This window comes from Schistocerca cancellata, chromosome 7 (genome assembly GCF_023864275.1).
Source record: "Schistocerca cancellata isolate TAMUIC-IGC-003103 chromosome 7, iqSchCanc2.1, whole genome shotgun sequence".
Lineage (NCBI taxonomy): Eukaryota > Metazoa > Arthropoda > Insecta > Orthoptera > Acrididae > Schistocerca > Schistocerca cancellata.
Genome location: NC_064632.1, coordinates 294,272,220 through 294,291,832, shown reverse-complemented (window position 1 = coordinate 294,291,832; position 19,613 = coordinate 294,272,220). Strand labels below are relative to the sequence as shown.

Sequence of the window (19,613 nt, the reverse complement as noted above, 5' to 3'; positions counted from 1 at the left end):
ATCACTAGAGATATAATAAAATTATCTTGAAAACTGGAAAAACACTGGAAATAGTATGAAGATTTGTTAGCCTAGTGAGAAGCAAACAGAGAGGAAAGGATATCAGTGTTTACTAGCAAGCGGACAGCCGATACTACAAGACAGATAAATAAGAAGTCCGATACATCTATGAGCACTAAACTATAACTGCATCTAATCCACCATAACGTCGGCTTTCAACCACCACTGATTATAAGAAGACTAAATTTTTTGCGCATCCATTCACAAAATAACAGAGAATCAGCTACCTCTCAAAGCATCGATCCACATTGTCAGACATCAACAGCAGCATGCACAACTGTTCCAGAGCTATCAGCTGCATATCACGCTCATCCCCCTGGCCCATGTTCAGCCATTCCAGCAGCGTCTCAGGATCCACATCAGCCATCTGCAAGACCAAATAGTAGATATAACAACAATGTGTAAAATTAACAACTTAAAATGGAAAGCTTCACATGAGGAAAGGATTTTAAAAACTACAGAAACTGGTCACACATTACTGTTCATTAGAAAAATACCCAACAATACAGCGCATGAAACTTCCTGGCAGATTAAAACTGCGTACCGGAATGGGACTCGAACCTAGGACATTTCCCTTTAGCGAACAAGTACTCTATCGACTGAACTATCCGAGCACAGCTCACTAGCTACCCACGCAGTTTTAGTTCCACCAGTACCTCATCTCTTAGCTTCCAAACTTCACAGAGGTTCTCCCGGTTTGGCTAAAAATACACTAAACGTATCTTCATCTTCACATGACTTGAGCCAACACAGGTTTCTCATTCGTGGTGTACCTTTAATTAAGCATCCTGAGGAAGCGAGTGCAGTAACAAATTAAGATTCAAACCAATGTACATACACTGAAGAAACATCAAGGTTTAAAATGTGATAATGGAATAAATTTCTACTGGATGAAGATGATTAAAGATGAAAAAAGCAAGTCTACTGGGTAGATATCACGCAGCATTCAGGAATGTCTTACTGAAACAGATGTCCCACCATGACACGGCTCTTTCAGGGCTACCAGCATAAATAAAAATAATATTAGGCCTACAGGAAAGTGTGTTGCAATGGGTGCCAAGAAAATAAACCTATTAACGTTGTTTCTTATTAAGCTTTCATACAACTAGGCTGAGATTCTATGTGGACATTACTGAGAGATCAATGTTTCAGATGTCATGGTACATCCCTCTACTTAAGTAAATAAATGCAATTCGAAGTGGCATAAAGCCATCAGTTGTTAACAAAGTTATTAATAAAGTATATGCTGTGACAGTTGGCACATGGACCAATTCACACAAAAAGGTGCACTAATTGACTCTTATAGCACAATACATGAATGCAGATCAAGCTCTCATTTACAACTAAAATCCTAGACACTAAGGAGACTCAGCAAAAAATTGTGAAACAAATAGGAGAGACAATGGAAGATCAGCAAATATCACTGGAAATGGTCCATAATTTTGTCTCCAATCCTGCAGTCAATACAACAAAAGCTTCAGAAAATCATAACAGCTTCCTTGTGCTATTCATTCTATAAACGCAGAACCCCCAATCAGTCAGTTTTTCTCTGGTTTACAAGCTTCAACAAACTATTAATGTCACTGGCAACAATTGCGAGGTGAGTTTAATTACTGAAGTTACAATTACGACTTCACGATGTTACAGAAGATAAGTTTATCATTAACTCTCTATTGCACAACTTTGTAGGAAACCACTTTCAGTGGGGAAAAAAGGATCTGGGTATATGGTCTGACACATGGTCATTTGACCATGTAACAGGTTGAACATAGAAATTTTGATTTATTCAATATTTTAGGTTATTAATTGTTCAGTCCCCCCCAATGAACCATGTACCTTGCCGTTGGTGGGGAGGCTTGCGTGCTTCAGCGATACAGATAGCCGTACCGTGGGTACAACCACAACGGAGGGGTATCTGTTGAGAGGCCAGACAAACATGTGGTTCCTGAAGAGGGGCAGCAGCCTTTTCAGTAGTTGCAGGGGCAACAGTCTGGATGATTGCCTGATCTGGCCTTGTAACAATAACCAAAATGGCCTTGCTGTGCTGGTACTGCGAACAGCTGAAAGCAAGGGGAAACTACGGCCATAATTTTTCCCGAGGACATGCAGCTTTACTGTATGATTAAATGATGATGGCTTCCTCTTGGGTAAAATATCCCAGAGGTAAAATAGTCCCCCATTCGGATCTCCGGGTGGGGACTACTCAAGAGGATGTCGTTATCAGGAGAAAGAAAACTGGCGTTCTACGGATCGGAGCGTGGAATGTCAGATCCCTTAATCGGGCAGGTAGGTTAGAAAATTTAAAAAGGGAAATGGATAGGTTAAAGTTAGATATAGTGGGAATTAGTGAAGTTCGGTGGCAGGAGGAACAAGACTTCTGGTCAGGTGACTACAGGGTTATAAACACAAAGTCAAATAGGGGTAATGCAGGAGTCGCTTTAATAATGAATAGGAAAATAGGAATGCGAGTAAGCTACTACAAACAGCATAGTGAACGCATTATTGTGGCCAAGATAGAAACGAAGCCCACACCTACTACAGTAGTACAAGTTTATATGCCAACTAGCTCTGCAGATGACGAAGAAATTGAAGAAATGTATGATGAAATAAAGGAAATTATTCAGATAGTGAAGGGAGACGAAAATTTAATAGTCATGGGTGACTAGAATTCGAGTGTAGGAAAAGGGAGAGAAGGAAACGTTGTAGGTGAATATGGATTGGGGTTAAGAAATGAAAGAGGAAGCTGCCTGGTAGAATTTTGCACAGAGCACAACTTAATCATAGCTAACACTTGGTTTAAGAATCATAATAGAAGGTTGTATACATGGAAGAACCCTGGAGATACTAAAAGGTATCAGATAGATTATATAATGGTAAGACAGAGATTTAGGAACCAGGTTTTAAATTGTAAGACATTTTCAGGGGCAGATGTGGACTCTGACCACAATCTATTGGTTATGACCTGTAGATTAAAACTGAAGAAACTCCAAAAAGGTGGGAATTTAAGGAGATGGAACCTGGATAAACTGACTAAACCAGAGGTTGTACAGAGTTTCAGGGAGAGCATAAGGGAACAACTGACAGGAATGGGGGAAAGAAATACAGTAGAAGAAGATTGGGTAGCTTTGAGGGATGAAGTAGTGAAGGCAGCAGAGAATCAAGTAGGTAAAAAAATGAGGGCTAGTAGAAATCCTTGGGTAACAGAAGAAATATTGAATTTAATTGATGAAAGGAGAAAATATAAAAATGCAGTAAATGAAGCAGGCAAAAAGGAATACAAACATCACAAAAATGAGATCAACAGGAAGTGCAAAACGGCTAAGCAGGCATGGCTAGAGGACAAATGTAAGGATGTAGAGCCTTATCTCATTAGGGGTAAAATAGATACAGCCTACAGGAAAATTAAAGAGACCTTTGGAGAAAGGAGAGCCACTTGTATGAATATCAAGAGCTCAGATGGAAACTCAGTTCTAAGCAAAGAGGGGAAAGCAGAAAGGTGGAAGGAGTATATAGAGGGTCTATACAAGGGTGATGTACTTGAGGACAATATTATGGAAATGGAAGAGGATGTAGAAGAAGATGAAATGGGAGATACGATACTGCGTGAAGAGTTTGACAGAGCACTGAAAGACCTGAATCGAAACAAGGCCACGGGAGTAGACAACATTCCATTAGAACTACTGATGGCCTTGGGAGAGCCAGTCCTGACAAAACTCTACCATCTGGTGAGCAAGATGTACGAGACAGGCGAAATGCCCTCAGGCTTAAAAAAGAATATAATAATTCTAATCCCAAAGAAAGCAGGTGTTGACAGATGTGAAAATTACCTAACTATCAGTTTAGTAAGTCACAGCTGCAAAATACTAACACGAACTATTTACAGACGAATGGAAAAACTGGTAGAAGCCGACCTTGGGGAAGATCAGTTTGCATTCCGTAGAAATGATGGAACACATGAAGCAATACTGACCCTACGACTTATCTTAGAAGGAAGATTAAGGAAAGACAAACCTACGATTCTAGCAATTGTAGACTTAGAGAAAGCTTTTGACAATGTTGACTGGAATACTCTCTTTCAAATTCTAAAGGTGGCAGGGGTAAAATACAGGGAGCGAAAGGCTATTTACAATTTGTACAGAAAGCAGATGGCAGTTATAAGAGTCGAGGGACATGAAAGGGAAGCAGCAGTTGGGAAGGGAGTGAGACAGGGTTGTAGCCTATCCCCGATGTTATTCAATCTGTGTACTGACCAAGCAGTAAAGAAAAACAAAACAAAAATTCGGAGTAGGAATTAAAATCCACGGAGAATAAATAAAAACTTTGAGGTTCGCCGATGACATTGTAATTCTGTCAGAGACAGCAAAGGACTTGGAAGAGCAGTTGAACAGAATGGATGGTGTCTTGAAGGGAGGATATAAGATGAACATCAACAAAAGCAAAACGAGGATAATGGAATGTAGTCGAATTAAGTCGGGTGATGTTGAGGGTATTAGATTAGGAAATGAGACACTTAAAGTAGTAAAGGAGTTTTGCTATTTGGGGAGCAAAATAACTGATGATGGTCGAAGTAGAGAGGATATAAGATGTAGACTGGCAATGGCAAGGAAAGCGTTTCTGAAGAAGAGAAATTTGTTAACATCGAGTATAGATTTAAGTGTCAGGAAGTCATTTCTGAAAGTATTTGTATGGAATGTAGCCATGTATGGATGTGAAACATGGATGGTAAATAGTTTGGACAAGAAGAGAATAGAAGCTTTCGAAATGTGGTGCTACAGAAGAATGCTGAAGATTAGATGGGTAGATCACATAACTAATGAGGAAGTATTGAATAGGATTGGGGAGAAGAGAAGTTTGTGGCACAACTTGACCAGAAGAAGGGATCGGTTGGTAGGACATGTTCTGAGGCATCAAGGGATCACAAATTTAGTACTGAAGGGCAGCGTGGAGGGTAAAAACCGTAGGGGGAGACCAAGAGATGAATACACTAAGCAGATTCAGAAGGATGTAGGTTGCAGTAGGTACTGGGAGATGAAGAAGCTTGCACAGGATAGAGTAGCATGGAGAGTTGCATCAAACCAGTCTCAGGACTGAAGACCACAACAACAAACAACAATTGATCAGTTACAGAGATATGGAAACATTATGTGCTACCATTAAGCAAGTGTTTACGCACATTACAAAGCTAACTAGAAGTGATCTAAGTGGCAGAAATAATTCATTCTTTCAGCTGTTTCCACACATGTTTTTGTACACACTACCTTCAGCAAAGATTATTGATTTTCAACATTTCCACCAACATCATGACGTTAAACGTAGTCTAGCTCAGTGCAGCCAGACTGTGTATGTTACCAGACTGCAAGGCAGCATATATGAGTCTCTTCCATAACATTATATTAAATTTACAGTTTATTGCCAAAGGACAAGAACATGCAATAGAGGGTTAACTAGTGATGTGTAACAACTGATACTGTATGTGTTTTTTAATAGAGGTACAAAGGATTAAAGATTGGGTTCTTACTTTTCTGGGAGAAGGTTGTAATTACTTCCCATCATAAAATTGGTGTGTTTCTTTGACCTCCTTTCTGTGGTCTGGCTATGTTTGAACAAAAAGCATAAAATTCTTAACTGTGCGACAAGTGTGTACAAATTATGCAGGTAAAAAACACTGGATGGCAAAAAAAAAGGCTAAGAAGACAAAAGACACTGTCGGTTGTTAACGTAAATTCATACATCTATACATCATCAGGATATATGTAAATGATTAAAATTGTATTCTGTGACAGGCAGAATGACTTCCAGAGAATAATCATGTTGTTGCCAGCCTGGAAGTGCATACAAGGGGTCAGAACAGCTTCAGAAGTTGAAATATCACTGGGAAGGACATGGACATGCTGGACACAGTTTCCGAATGGTCTCATTAGGGCTCTTCATTTGGTCGAACTGTGCATTACCCAGATCTGTGTGGCATTCGGGTGAATCAGTAGCCTGACTTTGGCTGCACGGGACGCGAAGCTGGGCATTCTCCTCTGACCATCACACGGGATGATTGCCATGTCACCACCACCACCACCACCACCACCACCACCACCACCACCACCTTGGACAGTTTCCAGCCTCTGGCCAGGTGTGTATAGAACATAGGCCTCTCCATCATCTTCTGTCTTGCTGCTATCTCTCCATCTTCACCTTGATCTAGTCTTCTCCTTTCTTCTGGACACATTCCTCTACTCCTTTCAGCCATCTGTCTCTCTGCCTTCCTCTTGGTCGCTTTCCTTCCAGTTTCATCTCGTGTATCCTCCTGGGTATCCTCTTCTCCTCCATTCTCTTAATGTGTCCATACCATCTCAGCCTTTATTTCTCTATCTCCTAATGCAATGTTTCCACCTTCATTAACACTCTGATCCTCTCATTTCTTAACCTGTCTATCTTATGTCACTACAATACTGTTTCTCAAGAATTTCATCTCACTAGTTTGTACTTTGCTTGTCTCTCTTCCTTTCATAAGCCAGGTTTCTGATGTATAGTAAGGATCGGGACACAGTATGACTGGTATATAACAGTATGACTGGTATATAACCTTTTACCTGCTCCATATCAGGCTTCTGACACTCTTCCGAAATGCTTCTGCTTTTCTCCCCTCTTGTTTATTTCTCTGTCATTTTTTCTATCTTCCTGTATCAGGCTTCCTAGGTACTTTTAACTCTCCACTCTCCTCAATTGTTCCCTACCAACTTTTATTCTCCTTGTTCCTCTCTCCTTCTTTCTTATTGTGATAATCATCTCACTCTTACTTATACTAAATTTCATCCCATATTCTCGTTCCACTTGTTCCCATATGTCCATTTGCTCTTGTACTTCCTCCTCCTTATTCCCCCAAATCATCAGATCATCTGCGAACACCATAGCTTTCATCTTCCTTTCACCAATTCCTTGTGCTACTGTACTCATTATATCATCCATCACTACAATGAAGAGTAATGGTGAAAGTGCAATTCCCTGCCACAAGCCAGTCCTCTGTTCAATCCAAGCTCTCTCCCCCCCATTTTCACACAGCTCACACTTCCATGGTACATTTCCCTTGTCCTCCAAATAAACTGTTTTGCTACTCCTCTGTTCTCCAGGGCTTTCAAAACTTTGCTTCTACATAACACTATCATATGCTTTTTCAATGTCCAGGAAGGTCATTAGTAGATCTATTCCATATTCATGGTGTTGTTCCTGCAGTTGTCTTACAGCAAAAATTAGATCCAAAGTGGATCATCCTGTTCTGAAGCCATGTTCCTCATCTCATTCTTCCTTCTAATTTTGCCCAAATTCCTTCTTCCAAAATTTTCTCAAAAATCTTTGCACAATGACTCATCAATGTTATCCCTCAATAGTTCTTGCACCCTTTTCTATTTCCCTTCTTAAAGATCGGGACAATTATTCCCTCCTTCCAGTCTTATGAGATCACCTTCTGTCTCCACACAATTTTCATTACTCAATACAGCCATTGTATCCCCACCTCTCCCGCTGCTCTCACCATCTCTACACTTAGCTCATCCAGACCTGATGGCTTCCCTCCCTTCATCTTGCCCTATGCCTCTTCCACTTCTCCCCATGTAAGGTCTTTTCCTATTTGCTGTTCCTCCTCTTTTTTTCTCCTCGGCTTGTTTCTCCTCATCCAGGTCTCCATTCGAGTTCAGGAGTTCTTCAAGATACTCCTTCCACATATTCTTGAGTTCCTTCTCTTTCTCTACATCTTGTCCACTTCTGTTTACCATTCGAGTATACTCTGTCATACCGTTTTTCCTCTTGCTTTTAATCATCCCATATATCACCTTTTTTGAACCTTCACTATCCTCCTCCATCATTCCGGTCCACTGTTCCATCCACTTTCTTCTTTCCTCCGCCACCACTCTTCTTGCTTCTTTCTTGCTTTCCTGATACTTGCCATGTATATGCATGTTTTCTACACTAGCGTAGAACTTCCTGCGGAGGGTGGGTTGTGGGGGGGGGTGGGGGGGGTGTTGGAAAGGCTTTTGATGAAAAAAGGGAGAGAATTTTTGGAAAGACCTTTGAAGTGCAGCAACATATACGCTGCATATTTTCGTGCTACAAAAGAATAAATTCGAACTGCACTAAACACAGCACGTTAGTTTCCGGAGCATTGAAATTGAGATGTCCTTTTGTGTAAGCCAGTCATATCTCATGCCATGTAATATCGCCAGCCGATGACAGTAGATATTAAGTGACAGCAGATATTCAGAGCATAGGACACGTGTTATAGTCAGCCAATAGCAAGATCACTGTTATGTAGCACAACCCCACAAAGAGGAAAAGTTAATGGTTTACATTAATAAACATAGTATAGCTACAAGAAAAGCTAAACTTTCACATATAAAATTGGTCTCTAAGATTAATAGGCTACAAGAGAAGCTAAGCTTTAACGAGTAATACTGATCTATTTTGCATGTGTTATACTTTCAAGATACATCACACAAATGTGCCAGTAAATTTAAAATAATGACATAAATGTCTGGTCTTCCAGACTCTAAATTCTTGTAAGTGGCTGGTCCTCAAAGTGTTCACTTTTAAACGCTCTGTGATTCAAGAAATTCACCCTACTTTCTCACACATAACATAATTCATCTTGCATAAAAAGAAATTTACTTTGAAAGTAACGCTTTTCTATCCCGAGATTGTTAGAAATAGATTTGATTTAGCAGTTGCCAGAGAGTGCCAGAAAACAGGCATTACTGTGCGGGGGCAGCTGCAGTGGTGTAGGAAACCTGCATGTTCATATGTATAAAGCACTAAGAGAGCTTACATTACGCCATAAATGAAACAAGACATCAGAGGATACTCCAAAAGCATCGGAATTTCATAAAACATACTAAAATGCATAATTTGGCTTGAAGTGCACATTGGTTTTTTTCCTGATTCACTATGAAGTAGGTCCCATCTGCTATTAAGCTTTTCAGTGTGGTTTTTGGGGTGTAAATTTTCTTGGAGTACTAGTACTGTACTAGCTCATATTTGGTTCTTTATTACGGCATAATGCCATACATGGCAGAAGATGAAAACGTGCACTTTAAATTCAGCGAACAGTTGGAACAAACCAATTCTGTGGAACAAAACACTTTGTTTCAAATAAACTGATTGCCTCAACGGAAAGATTAATAAAGCCAAATTTCTTTAGCAAACTGACAAAAATAACTTCATTGTTCTGCAAGGTGAATAATGCTTGAGTGCTACTAATTTGGAAATAAAATAAAATCAGAAAACTGAAACTAATAATATATTTCTGCCCTCCGTAATTACGTGAATGTGTTATAATTCACTTGATAGATCCCGGCCACAGAAACCCGTTCTCTTTTCATTTGACGTGGGAGCTGTAAACTAAGAGGAAACAGCGATATCACTTAACGCAAACACAGGTCACGTGGAGACTAACCCCCTCCCCACTACACCTCAGACAACTCTGCGCACGCGCGAACCTGGCAGCTAGGGCGCGCGATAAAAATTTTTCTCGTTAGCATCTGATTGCTTGGGAGAAGGTACTGCTCATACACATGTCAACTACGCATGCACATGAGCCCACTGGCAACTGCTCAAACGAACCTAATGTAAATAGTTGGGACGTCACGCTCATAGAAAACAGTTTATTGTTACTAATTATTACATAGTCTTCGCCCTAAGACCTTTGACATATTTTTCGCTGTTTGCTGACACATGTGCATGCACGGTGTTTTGTTATTGTAGATGATGCATTTCCTTTGCCACTAAAGTTTTACTTTCTTTCATTTATATTTTATTGCTGCAGTATCATTCTCCAGTAGCAGGATACTGTAACATTATTTGCTAGAGAATCAATTCTTACCAGTCACAATTACAAAAATTTAACTGAGAGCTAAAACAATGAAAAATTCCCGGGTTTTTCTTGGTTTTCTCCCGCATGAAAAAATTCCCGGGTTTTTCCCAGGTTGTATACACCATGCTACAATAGCAGCATCGGCAAGTATTGCAGCGACCTGATGAGAAGCTCCCATTCTTCTGATGTCTTGGAGATGCACAGCAGTTTTACTCCTGGCATGATGGTATGGAGAGCCATCAGCTAGGACTTGAGGCAAGAGCTTGTAGTGTGAGGGGACAGCAGCACATCACAGACATCCCGTGGTCTCCTGTTAGCATCTACCTCTCATGTGAAAGTACTGTGAGGGCATTTTTCTACTGGGAAATGCTCATCCATACATACGAACTGTGCACACATGATGTTGAGGAACTCACTTGGCTGGCAAGATCCTCAGATCTTTCCCCGACAGATGTGTTGAACCACATTGGAGATCAACTCTGTCCCAGTGCCTCCCAGTGCCAGTACACACAACATCAACAACCAATTACAACTGTGGGCCTGCCTGCTTCAGAAGCAGATACACCATTCCCTACCGAATCAATGAGCACATCCACATCAGAGGGGATGCAATATCATATCAACAGGCGAGTCGATACTGCCAACTTCTTAGTAAATTCGACTCTATTACTGAAATAAAAAGCTCACTCTCTCAACCCATGAAGTTTCATTTCATTTCTTTCTCCCCTTCTGAATGCCCCCCCCCCTCTCTCTCTCTTTCTTTCTTTCTTTCTTTCCTTTTCTTTTTTTTTTTTTGGTCAAACAGTATAATGTTACTCATAAGTTTTCTTTATAAAGATAACAAACCTCTAGATTCTAGGGATAGCATTTACTGATGGGTACGCAATTTCCTATTATTAGCAAGCAAAATAAATCTTCTGCTTGGAAATGAGTTACATTTTTTATGATTTTACTGATACATCAAACCAGTTTTCACATGTTTTATTAAGTTAATTTGTCAGGAAAGCATTCTTGTTCTTGGAAATATTGTGTGTCCAAAGAGGGAGGGTAGCAGATTACATGTCAAGAGCCGAGACAACAGACATGGAGCAAACATGTGACAGAGAAGACTAATGTAGGACAGACTACAACTAACAGTTCGGTATCCCTTCAGCAGGTGAGCCCTAATACCGTGATGGACACATTATCACACATGACACCAAAAAAATGTTGTGCATCTTGGGAATGTTAAATATGTCAGCACAGATAAATTCTGTCAGCTAACATTATATACCATATGAAGTATAGCCATCCGGAATGAAAGCAAAAGAATTAGATCACCTCACCTCCTGCTTGGAGGCTGATAGGGACACAGGATGCAACTGGACTGATGCTGAAAATAATATATGTACAGTTTGAGTCCACAAGGAAGCTGCATTACGGTTTCATAACCACCTCGTTCCCTCAATACAATAGCGTCAAAGTCCCATAAGGGCACATAAGTATAACTGCAGAGTATATGAAGCATCAACATCATACATTCAGGTCTGATGACAAAGACGTAGAGTACAAATAGATAAAATATGCGTTGGTGTGGCTTCAGTTGCCAGAGACTGCAGTCGTGTGTGTGTGTGTGTGTGTGTGTGTGTGTGTGTGTGTGTGTGTGTGTGTTTTTTTTTTGACAAAGGCCTTGCTGGCTGAAAGCTTATTTGTGACAGTCTTTTTGTTGTGCCTATCTGCGACTCAGCATCTCCGCTAAATGACGAGTAGCAACTTTCCTTTTCATGAAATTGTTACATCCCATCCTGAATTTTCCATTGTTTGAGAACTGCATTGACAATATACACTGTCTAGTCACAGTAATATGCCCACTTGTCAAAAGCCTGAATAACCATCTTTTACGGTGCAGACCACTGTGAGACGTGCAGGAAGACAAGTCAGTCAGGTTCAGGAAGGCACCAACAACGATATGGAGCCATGCAGACTCTAGTGCTGTGGCCAACTGCACTAGGTTTCTCGACTGAGGAGCCGTGGTGCGTATAGCCCAATCAAGCTGGTCTCTCAGATTCTTGATTGGGTTTAACTCCTGCGAGTTTGGTGAACAAAGGAGTATGGTAAAGTTATCCTGGTGCTCTTCAAACCACACATGTACACAATGAGCTGTCTGACATGTTGCATTGTCCTCTGGTAGTAGATGCCATTGTGCCAGAGAAAAACAAACTGCTTGTAAGGAAGTAGACATGGTCCCCAAGGATAGATGCATACTCGAGTTGCGAGTTGACCCATTGTGCCTTCCAGAATCACAAGATCACCCAGGGAATGTCACAAAAACATTCCCCAGATCATAAAGCTGCCTCCTCCAGCCGAAACCCTTCCGATGATTGTTACAGCGTGTTTGCTTTCAGACACTTCATGTCATACACACTGACAGTTGTCTGTCTGGTGGAACATAAAATGTGATTCGTCTGAAAAGGCTATCTGTCACCACTCAGTAGACATCTAGCCCGGATACTGGCACACAAATTCTAGTCTTCATTGTTGATAAACAGCAGTCAGTAGGGGTGCATGAACCAGGCGCCTGTTGCAGAGGACCATACACAGCAGTGTCAGCTGAACGGCCATTGAGGGCACACTGTTGGTAGCCCCTTGGTTCATCTGGGTGGTCATTTACCCAACAGCTGCATATCTATCTGCCGGTACATATCTCCACAAACATCTTTCACTCCTGTCCTATGGTCCATGGTGCACCACAGTTGCCTTGGAACCATTTTGGATAGCATCATTTTGCCACGCACTGTATACTTCAACTATGATGGCACACGAACAGTTTAAAAACTTAGCCATTTTGGAAATACTTCCACCTAAGGCCCGAAAGCCAATGATCACACCGTCTGATGTAAGATGAATTGCTCTATTTCCGCACTGTGACGACTGCACCGTTTTCCGTGTCCCCCGACACACTTTACATGCCCCCCCACTGCTAGTGCTGCCACCTGCGAGTGATTACTGCACACTGACATAAAATGTAAGCGGTGGTTATGTGGGACAGAAATGACACAGTGGTTCAAAACCAAAGATGCTACAAAAAATAACAGAGCGTCATTACAGGATTAAGTTATAGCAGAGCCTTGCTGACCAACAAATGCTCAAGCAAGCCAAAAATGAGTATAAGGAGAGCAATGCAAGAACCATCCAAAGAATTCCAGGGAAAAAATCTTGTCAATAAATTTGACCAAATATCCTAAGGAGTTTCAGTCTTACAAAGTAGTTCACAGATCGAAATCATCTATTCGGCCATGAAAATAGTGACACTGAGAATAAATATGACAGGAATGTGGCCAAAATTCTTAATTCAACTTTCATAACGGTTTCACTGTGAAAGTTTGCAATGCAGTTCCTCATTTTAGTCACAACACACATGCCAAAATGGCAGACCATGAGATAAATAATCGCAGAACAGCAAATCATCACAAGCACTCAACGATGTAATCTGGACCTGATGAGATACATGTTAAGCTTAAGTGAAAGGATTTTCTCCTCTTCTGGCAGCAGTTTATTATAGGTCACAATAGCATCAGACGTGTCAGAAACACACACAAATGGTACAGGCATATAAAACACCAACAGAATAGAAAAAGGCTGGAAAACGGCCATGGTGTAATTGAAGGAACAATCCCAGTATTCACCTTAGCAACAAGGGGTAAATTGTGGAAAATCCATATCAGGATGGCTTACTGTATTTTAAACTGCTAGAGATGATGTGCTCAAAAAGGTCTTCAGTGTCATATTGACATGTTTGTTGTTAAATATAGAACTGCTGATGGCCAAATCCCATTTTTATACCAAGTGCATATCATCTGAAATCTTTCTTAAATTTGTCAACAATTTTTTGTTGTAGCCAACTTACTTAAAGCCAAATTTTTTTTGTGAGGCTGGTAACGTAATAGGCAAATCAGTCAAAAACATCCTGTCCACTTTTCCTAGAAGGACTCCATGATAATACTGATGATGATGATAACAATGACAACAACTTCCCACTGGTGCCTACGGGTTTCTTTCAGCAGTGTCCAAATAGCAACTGATGAAAATTCGATTTTTAAAAGATTTTGTAACTGTGGCAAACATCTCTCCCTTTTTAATTTTGAAAGAAAACAGTATAAGATAAAACAACACCCATACATTACTAGCATTTGTACATCACCTGAAACATAATGAGTGTTAGTAAAAATCCTAAATGTGAGAAAAGAGTGAGTGAAACTCTTTTTTAAAAAATGAAACAAGCTTAATCAACACTGTGTGGGCTAATATAATAAAAATGCATTGTTCAGACTTAACTTTCTGGTACTAAAGAAATTGTTGTTTCAATATTTAAACTATTACTGAAATGTTCATTGGCACATGTAAATAATTGTTTACATATTCTGAAAACGAAGATGACATTTACTGAAACACCTGCCTCATTAGGCATCACATAAAACTGAATATTTGTTTGTGAATCATGTAGCGGACATGGAAATAAAAAAGAAAATTTATAAAAAAAGATAATTTATCATTCACTACTTTGCTTCACTGCACCTGCTATTTTTGTCAGATTGATGAATTTTCTACTTTATCTTAATAGCATTGACAATACGAATTGTGGAAGTATTCATGACCTTCAAAACATAACAAAGGGCTCAGTTTGGTCTTCCTCCAAATGAGACATTTCTACTGGAACCTAGCCAAGATGTCATTTTGAAATCTCACAACTTGCCAACAAACAGAACCAAAGCCAAAGCTTTGTCTCATTTGTACAATGCTAGTGTTTTCCAACAGCATTCACAAAAGCTCAATATTACAGTAGCAATTACTTGATGGACATGAACAAATGCATCAACAAGCAATAAGTCTTATAGCAGTAAAGAAGCTTGTACATTGCATGACTTGCTACTAATTATATCTTTTGATGGGAAAAATAAAACATGTTCTCACAAAGTTTAAGGCCATGCACCCACAAGTTATTGTCACTGTGACTTTACAGAATGAATTCCTCGTGTCTTCTTGTAGTTAGGGCCAATATGTAATTTAATTCAAAGTCTCTTCCACTACCAATTAGCTATTACATACGGAGTAAAAGTTCCTGAATGCCTATAGACGTAGCTTACCATGCATTTTCAAAATATTTTATATACACAAAAATTGTCATTTTACTTTATATCTTCTCCTTCCCATTTGACATTATAACACCTACACACTGCCTCATATTGACATATAGACACTGTTTTATTAAAGTTTGGTGGCAATATATTTCCAGGAAATAATACATTTTGCAACTATCCTTTTTAATTTTATGGTAATCCTCTTCCTCTAATCCTTTCCTGTCTCAACATGAATGAACCAACTGTTCTGAATGATAATACAAATATATCTGCTTTCCTTATTTGAGGAAGCAATCACAAGCAGATATTGTATACCAACCCAGAAAAATGTGGGAAACATATATGCATAGCGAACAGTAGAAGTGTTGTGTTTGGAGCATGGTTATTAATATTTTGCCTATTATGTTACCACCCTCACAAAAAATTTTATCTTTAAGTAAGTTGGCTACAACAAAAAATTGTTGACAAATTTAAGAAATATTTCAGATGGTTTTGAGAATGTGCGTTTCTGGATGAGGTATAGAATATATTGCTTCCTCCTACTTACACCTCCCGAGGAGATCACTAATGTCAAATTAGAGAGATTCTAGCATGCACGGAGGCTTTCCGGCAGTCATTCAACCGCAAATCATACGTGTCTGGAACAGGAAAGGGAGACAGTGGCAAGTAAAGTGCCCTCTGCCACACACCGTTGGGTGGCTTGCAGAGTATAAATGTAGGTGTAGATGATATGCACCTGGTATAAAAATGGAACTTGACCATCAGCAATACTATATTTAACAACAAATATGTCAATATGGCACCGAAGACCTTTTTGAGCACACCATCTCTAGCAGTTTAAAATGTAGTAAGCCATCATGACATGGGTTTTCTATGATTTTCCCCTTGTTATTAAGGTGAACACTGGGATGGTCCCTTCAATTACACCATGGCCGATTTCCAGCCTTTTTCTAATCTGTTAGCGTTTTATATGTCTATACCATTTGTGTGTGTTTCTGACATGTCTGGTGCTATTGTACCAAAAGGACTATGGATGAATATACAATTAAAGTGTAGCTGTCGGGAATCAGGTACAGCTGCTATTCACTGAAAGAATTCATAGTAACTAGACGTCATACATGAATGCGATTGCTTAAAAAAGTGCAGCCTATAAACTATTCCATAGTAAATATTACAGCAGAGAACCTAATAATTTCCTGATAGTGCATTGTTACATCCCCCCCTCTATTTTTTATTTACCTTGCAATTTTATTTGTATAAAGAAAAACACATTACATAAAGAGAAAATGGTGCACCAACAAAGGTCAGCCTCAGGTTACACTATAGATTCATATGCCATTATAACCAATATATCACAACACGGAAAAACAACTACACCCTTTTTGGCTACATTACAGCCTATTTTTTCCCTTGTTCTCATCATAGGAGATAAAGCATGCCAGATTTTATTGTATTTATAGTTTACTAAGTTAGAACACTATTTTAAATGCATTAAAGAGAAACCAAAAAGGTAAGACTTCCAGCTAAGTTTGACAGCTGCCTAGTGATTTCTAATTTACATTATGTTAATACTACCTCTCTAAAAGATTTTTGTTCTGTACTAAAAACATCTAATAAATACCAGTGTAATTACCTTCAACAGCTGCTCGTGTTCCGAGAATCAAATCGTCTCCCCGCCTGTGTGTTAGCTGTAAAACAATGAAAACATCATTATTATTATTATTTTATCACTGTAATGTATGTCTTATAAAGATTAATTCCTTATTCATGTAAACAAATTACTAAACCAATCGCTGAAAAATGTTCTCCTATCACAAAACTGAGCTTCATATAATAATCATCCGTTCACCAAACCTAGAAAACAAATATAATATGGACACACATTTCTTAAGTGTTGTAATGTATGCTTACCACTTGGTGCATATACACTTACAATTCTTGAATATCAAAAACAATAAACAAAGCAGAGTAAAAAGCTGTTTTGGAAATTTAAATTGCATTCTATTCTTACAGGTTACACTTTAGCACACAGTACAGTTTCTACAATTGCTACCTGATATGTCAAAATAGTACAACATACAGCATAAACAAAAAAGGAAAACACACACAGCATTCTGACACTCAAGTTTCATTGATTCAGCTACATTTGCACAAAATTGCTGTTTTCATATATTTAGAAATTATGCATCAGACAGCAGTTTGTACTGTAAGAGAAAAACTATCGGAAACATCAGAATTAAACGTATTTGTGAATTATGACTAGGATACATTCTTACCTGTAGAAAAAAAACTTTTCCTTTAATAACATCCTTTCAGAAACCATACACTAGAAAATAATCTGATTCTGTACCAAGTATCTTTCCCCAAAAATAAACATTCGTAAAATTATTTTCATTCTGCAAATTTTTTTTTTCCCTTCTAACATTTTACTGTATAACTTGACACCCAAGCACATTACATTTTCCAACTGGATTTGTTGGAGAACATTTGATGGATATTTGGCAGTCCTCAAGTACCGTAATTGTGATGTCCTCATTTTACAATACAGGAGCTTTCATTGTATAGTCCCTAGGTTCAAGAATAAAGCCGGACATTTATAACACCAGCCTCAGTAAAACAAAGTTTGCAAGATTGTTTATTTCAAGACCACAAATTATCATCAGTGCCTTATGACAGTATTATGAGTATTCTGACAAGACAAAGACTCTATTACAGTACATTATTTAAAGTGAACTTAGTAAAAACATTTTGAAATCATTGATCACAATTATATTTGAAAATAATGAAAATAAATTACTAAACCTTTGTTTGAAGATAAAAAAAAAAACATCTACGATAATTGGATCTGCAAAACGATACTGGTTAATAATACACGAATAAAGGTAGAAAAGTTTCATTTTGCAACATAATCCACGGAGCTTTAAAATTCCAATTCAAAGAGGCAATGGTCTTCTTCGCCATAAACTTCACCGAAACGAACGATTATTTCAACCATTACTATAACTCATTTACCCATGCTTACGAGCTCATGATTTTGTGTAGCTATCGAATTCTCCTTTTGCTTAGAATTTCGTTGTCGGGCTATAAAAAGTATTTATAAGCAAATACCAACTCAACTATGAAACACATTCATTTGCGCGAACTGGGACGATTTTCGTATTTTAGTGAAATGCCCACGATAACATCTCCCCTCCCCCCCCCCCCCCCCACTTTTTTTTCCACACAGAACCACACATACTTTAGGTCTCGACATAGTGCTTTTTCGTTCTACCACAATAAGTTGTTAATTTGATGTTACACTCGCCTCCGGGTGAAATTAAATTCTGGCCTAAAACATTTCCTTAAGCAAACATGTCATCGGTTGTATACCACTATATTTCAAGAGTATTAACACACATAAAAATATAAATAATACTGAGGTTGTAGTTGGGGCTGGAGTAATTCTGCTCTACGAAACCATCAAACGAGTTATTTACAATGTTGCTCGGGCTATTGATTTTTGAACTGTTATTCCATAAATGTCTTCACACGATCTACACCTCCGCTTCGAATGAACTATGACTGACATTAAACACTTAAGTAAAGCAGTGACAGGCTGTCAGATGTGCGTCGGGACACATTCGTAACGAAACAAAACAAAAAGGACTTACAAGTAGAAAGCGCGTTTGCAATTATTGCCAATGATGCTGCCTACCACACTGACCGAGTGGCAACTTCAGAAACATAAAAAAGTACCACTATGCCAATTAAAACATGTTCCGAAAGCTAAATACAAGACGTAAGCTAAATCCACTATCAACGACACTGTATGACAGATGTATGTTTCTGAACCAATTACCGAAGACGAATATAAAAAGAATAGAGAAATTAATTGACACTTCAATCAAAATAATTCTCTTCGTACGAATGCATTCTACAATGACCTTTACTCTAGTGACAGGTCCAGACGAAATCATATAACGGAACACTCCAAAGTGAAAACGGTATTCCTTTGTCATGTATTTGTGGATACAGTTTAAGAATTCCTTTGAAAATAAAGAAATCCACCGTACGATACAAACCTGAAATAATCACATCTCCATTGTCTGCTGGTCTTACGGCTTCACGTAATTACAGTACCACAAACGAACCAACAACAACAAAATCACAAGACGCTCTCCCAACCTTCGCGATCACTTGTGCTTAGCAAACTCCGTGAACTTACAGCAATGGCTACGTTGTCTTGTACTGACGTCAGATTTCACGTCTGCAACACGTGACAGTCTGTTTGCATTGTTGAAGTGCGGGAAATTCAATACGTACAGTTTGAAGGATCTTTCCAGTATTGAAGATACTACCTGCAGAATTTCATGCACTGTGGAGTTTCACACTGTGTTTGCTAAAAGACGATGTCATTTTGCTCCACATTACGAAGGATAGAATATATGTGAATATTTTCAATAAGGAAATGGACATTCGTAGGCTCGATAGGGATCTCAGTTATGTCTGTCTTGGAGGAAATACGCTTAGTTGTGAACAGCAAGTTGTTTTGTATAACTCACTTACAAATTTGCAGAATGAAAATAATTTCACGAATGTTTATT

The 19,613-nt window shown here is 38.9% G+C and overlaps 1 protein-coding gene across 6 annotated transcripts in view; it reads right to left on the bottom strand.

Moving 5' to 3' along the window:
- The window catches only part of LOC126091990 (E3 ubiquitin-protein ligase HECTD1), a 349,712-nt gene extending 330,485 nt beyond the window's left edge, over positions 1-19,227 (bottom strand). For 4 of the 6 annotated variants that reach the window (XM_049907357.1, XM_049907359.1, XM_049907361.1 and 1 more), the window contains exons 1-3: positions 19,092-19,226; positions 16,664-16,718; positions 288-427 (exon numbers count right to left, since the gene is read on the bottom strand). In XM_049907357.1, coding sequence (XP_049763314.1) covers positions 288-427 — 140 coding nt within the window. In that variant the 5' untranslated portion in view covers positions 16,664-16,718; positions 19,092-19,226. Of the gene's footprint in view, positions 1-287; positions 428-16,663; positions 16,719-19,091 lie in introns of all 6 variants that reach the window. The other 2 variants (XM_049907362.1, XM_049907358.1) reach the window with 1 other exon arrangement.
- Between the last annotated feature and the right edge of the window lie 386 nt (positions 19,228-19,613).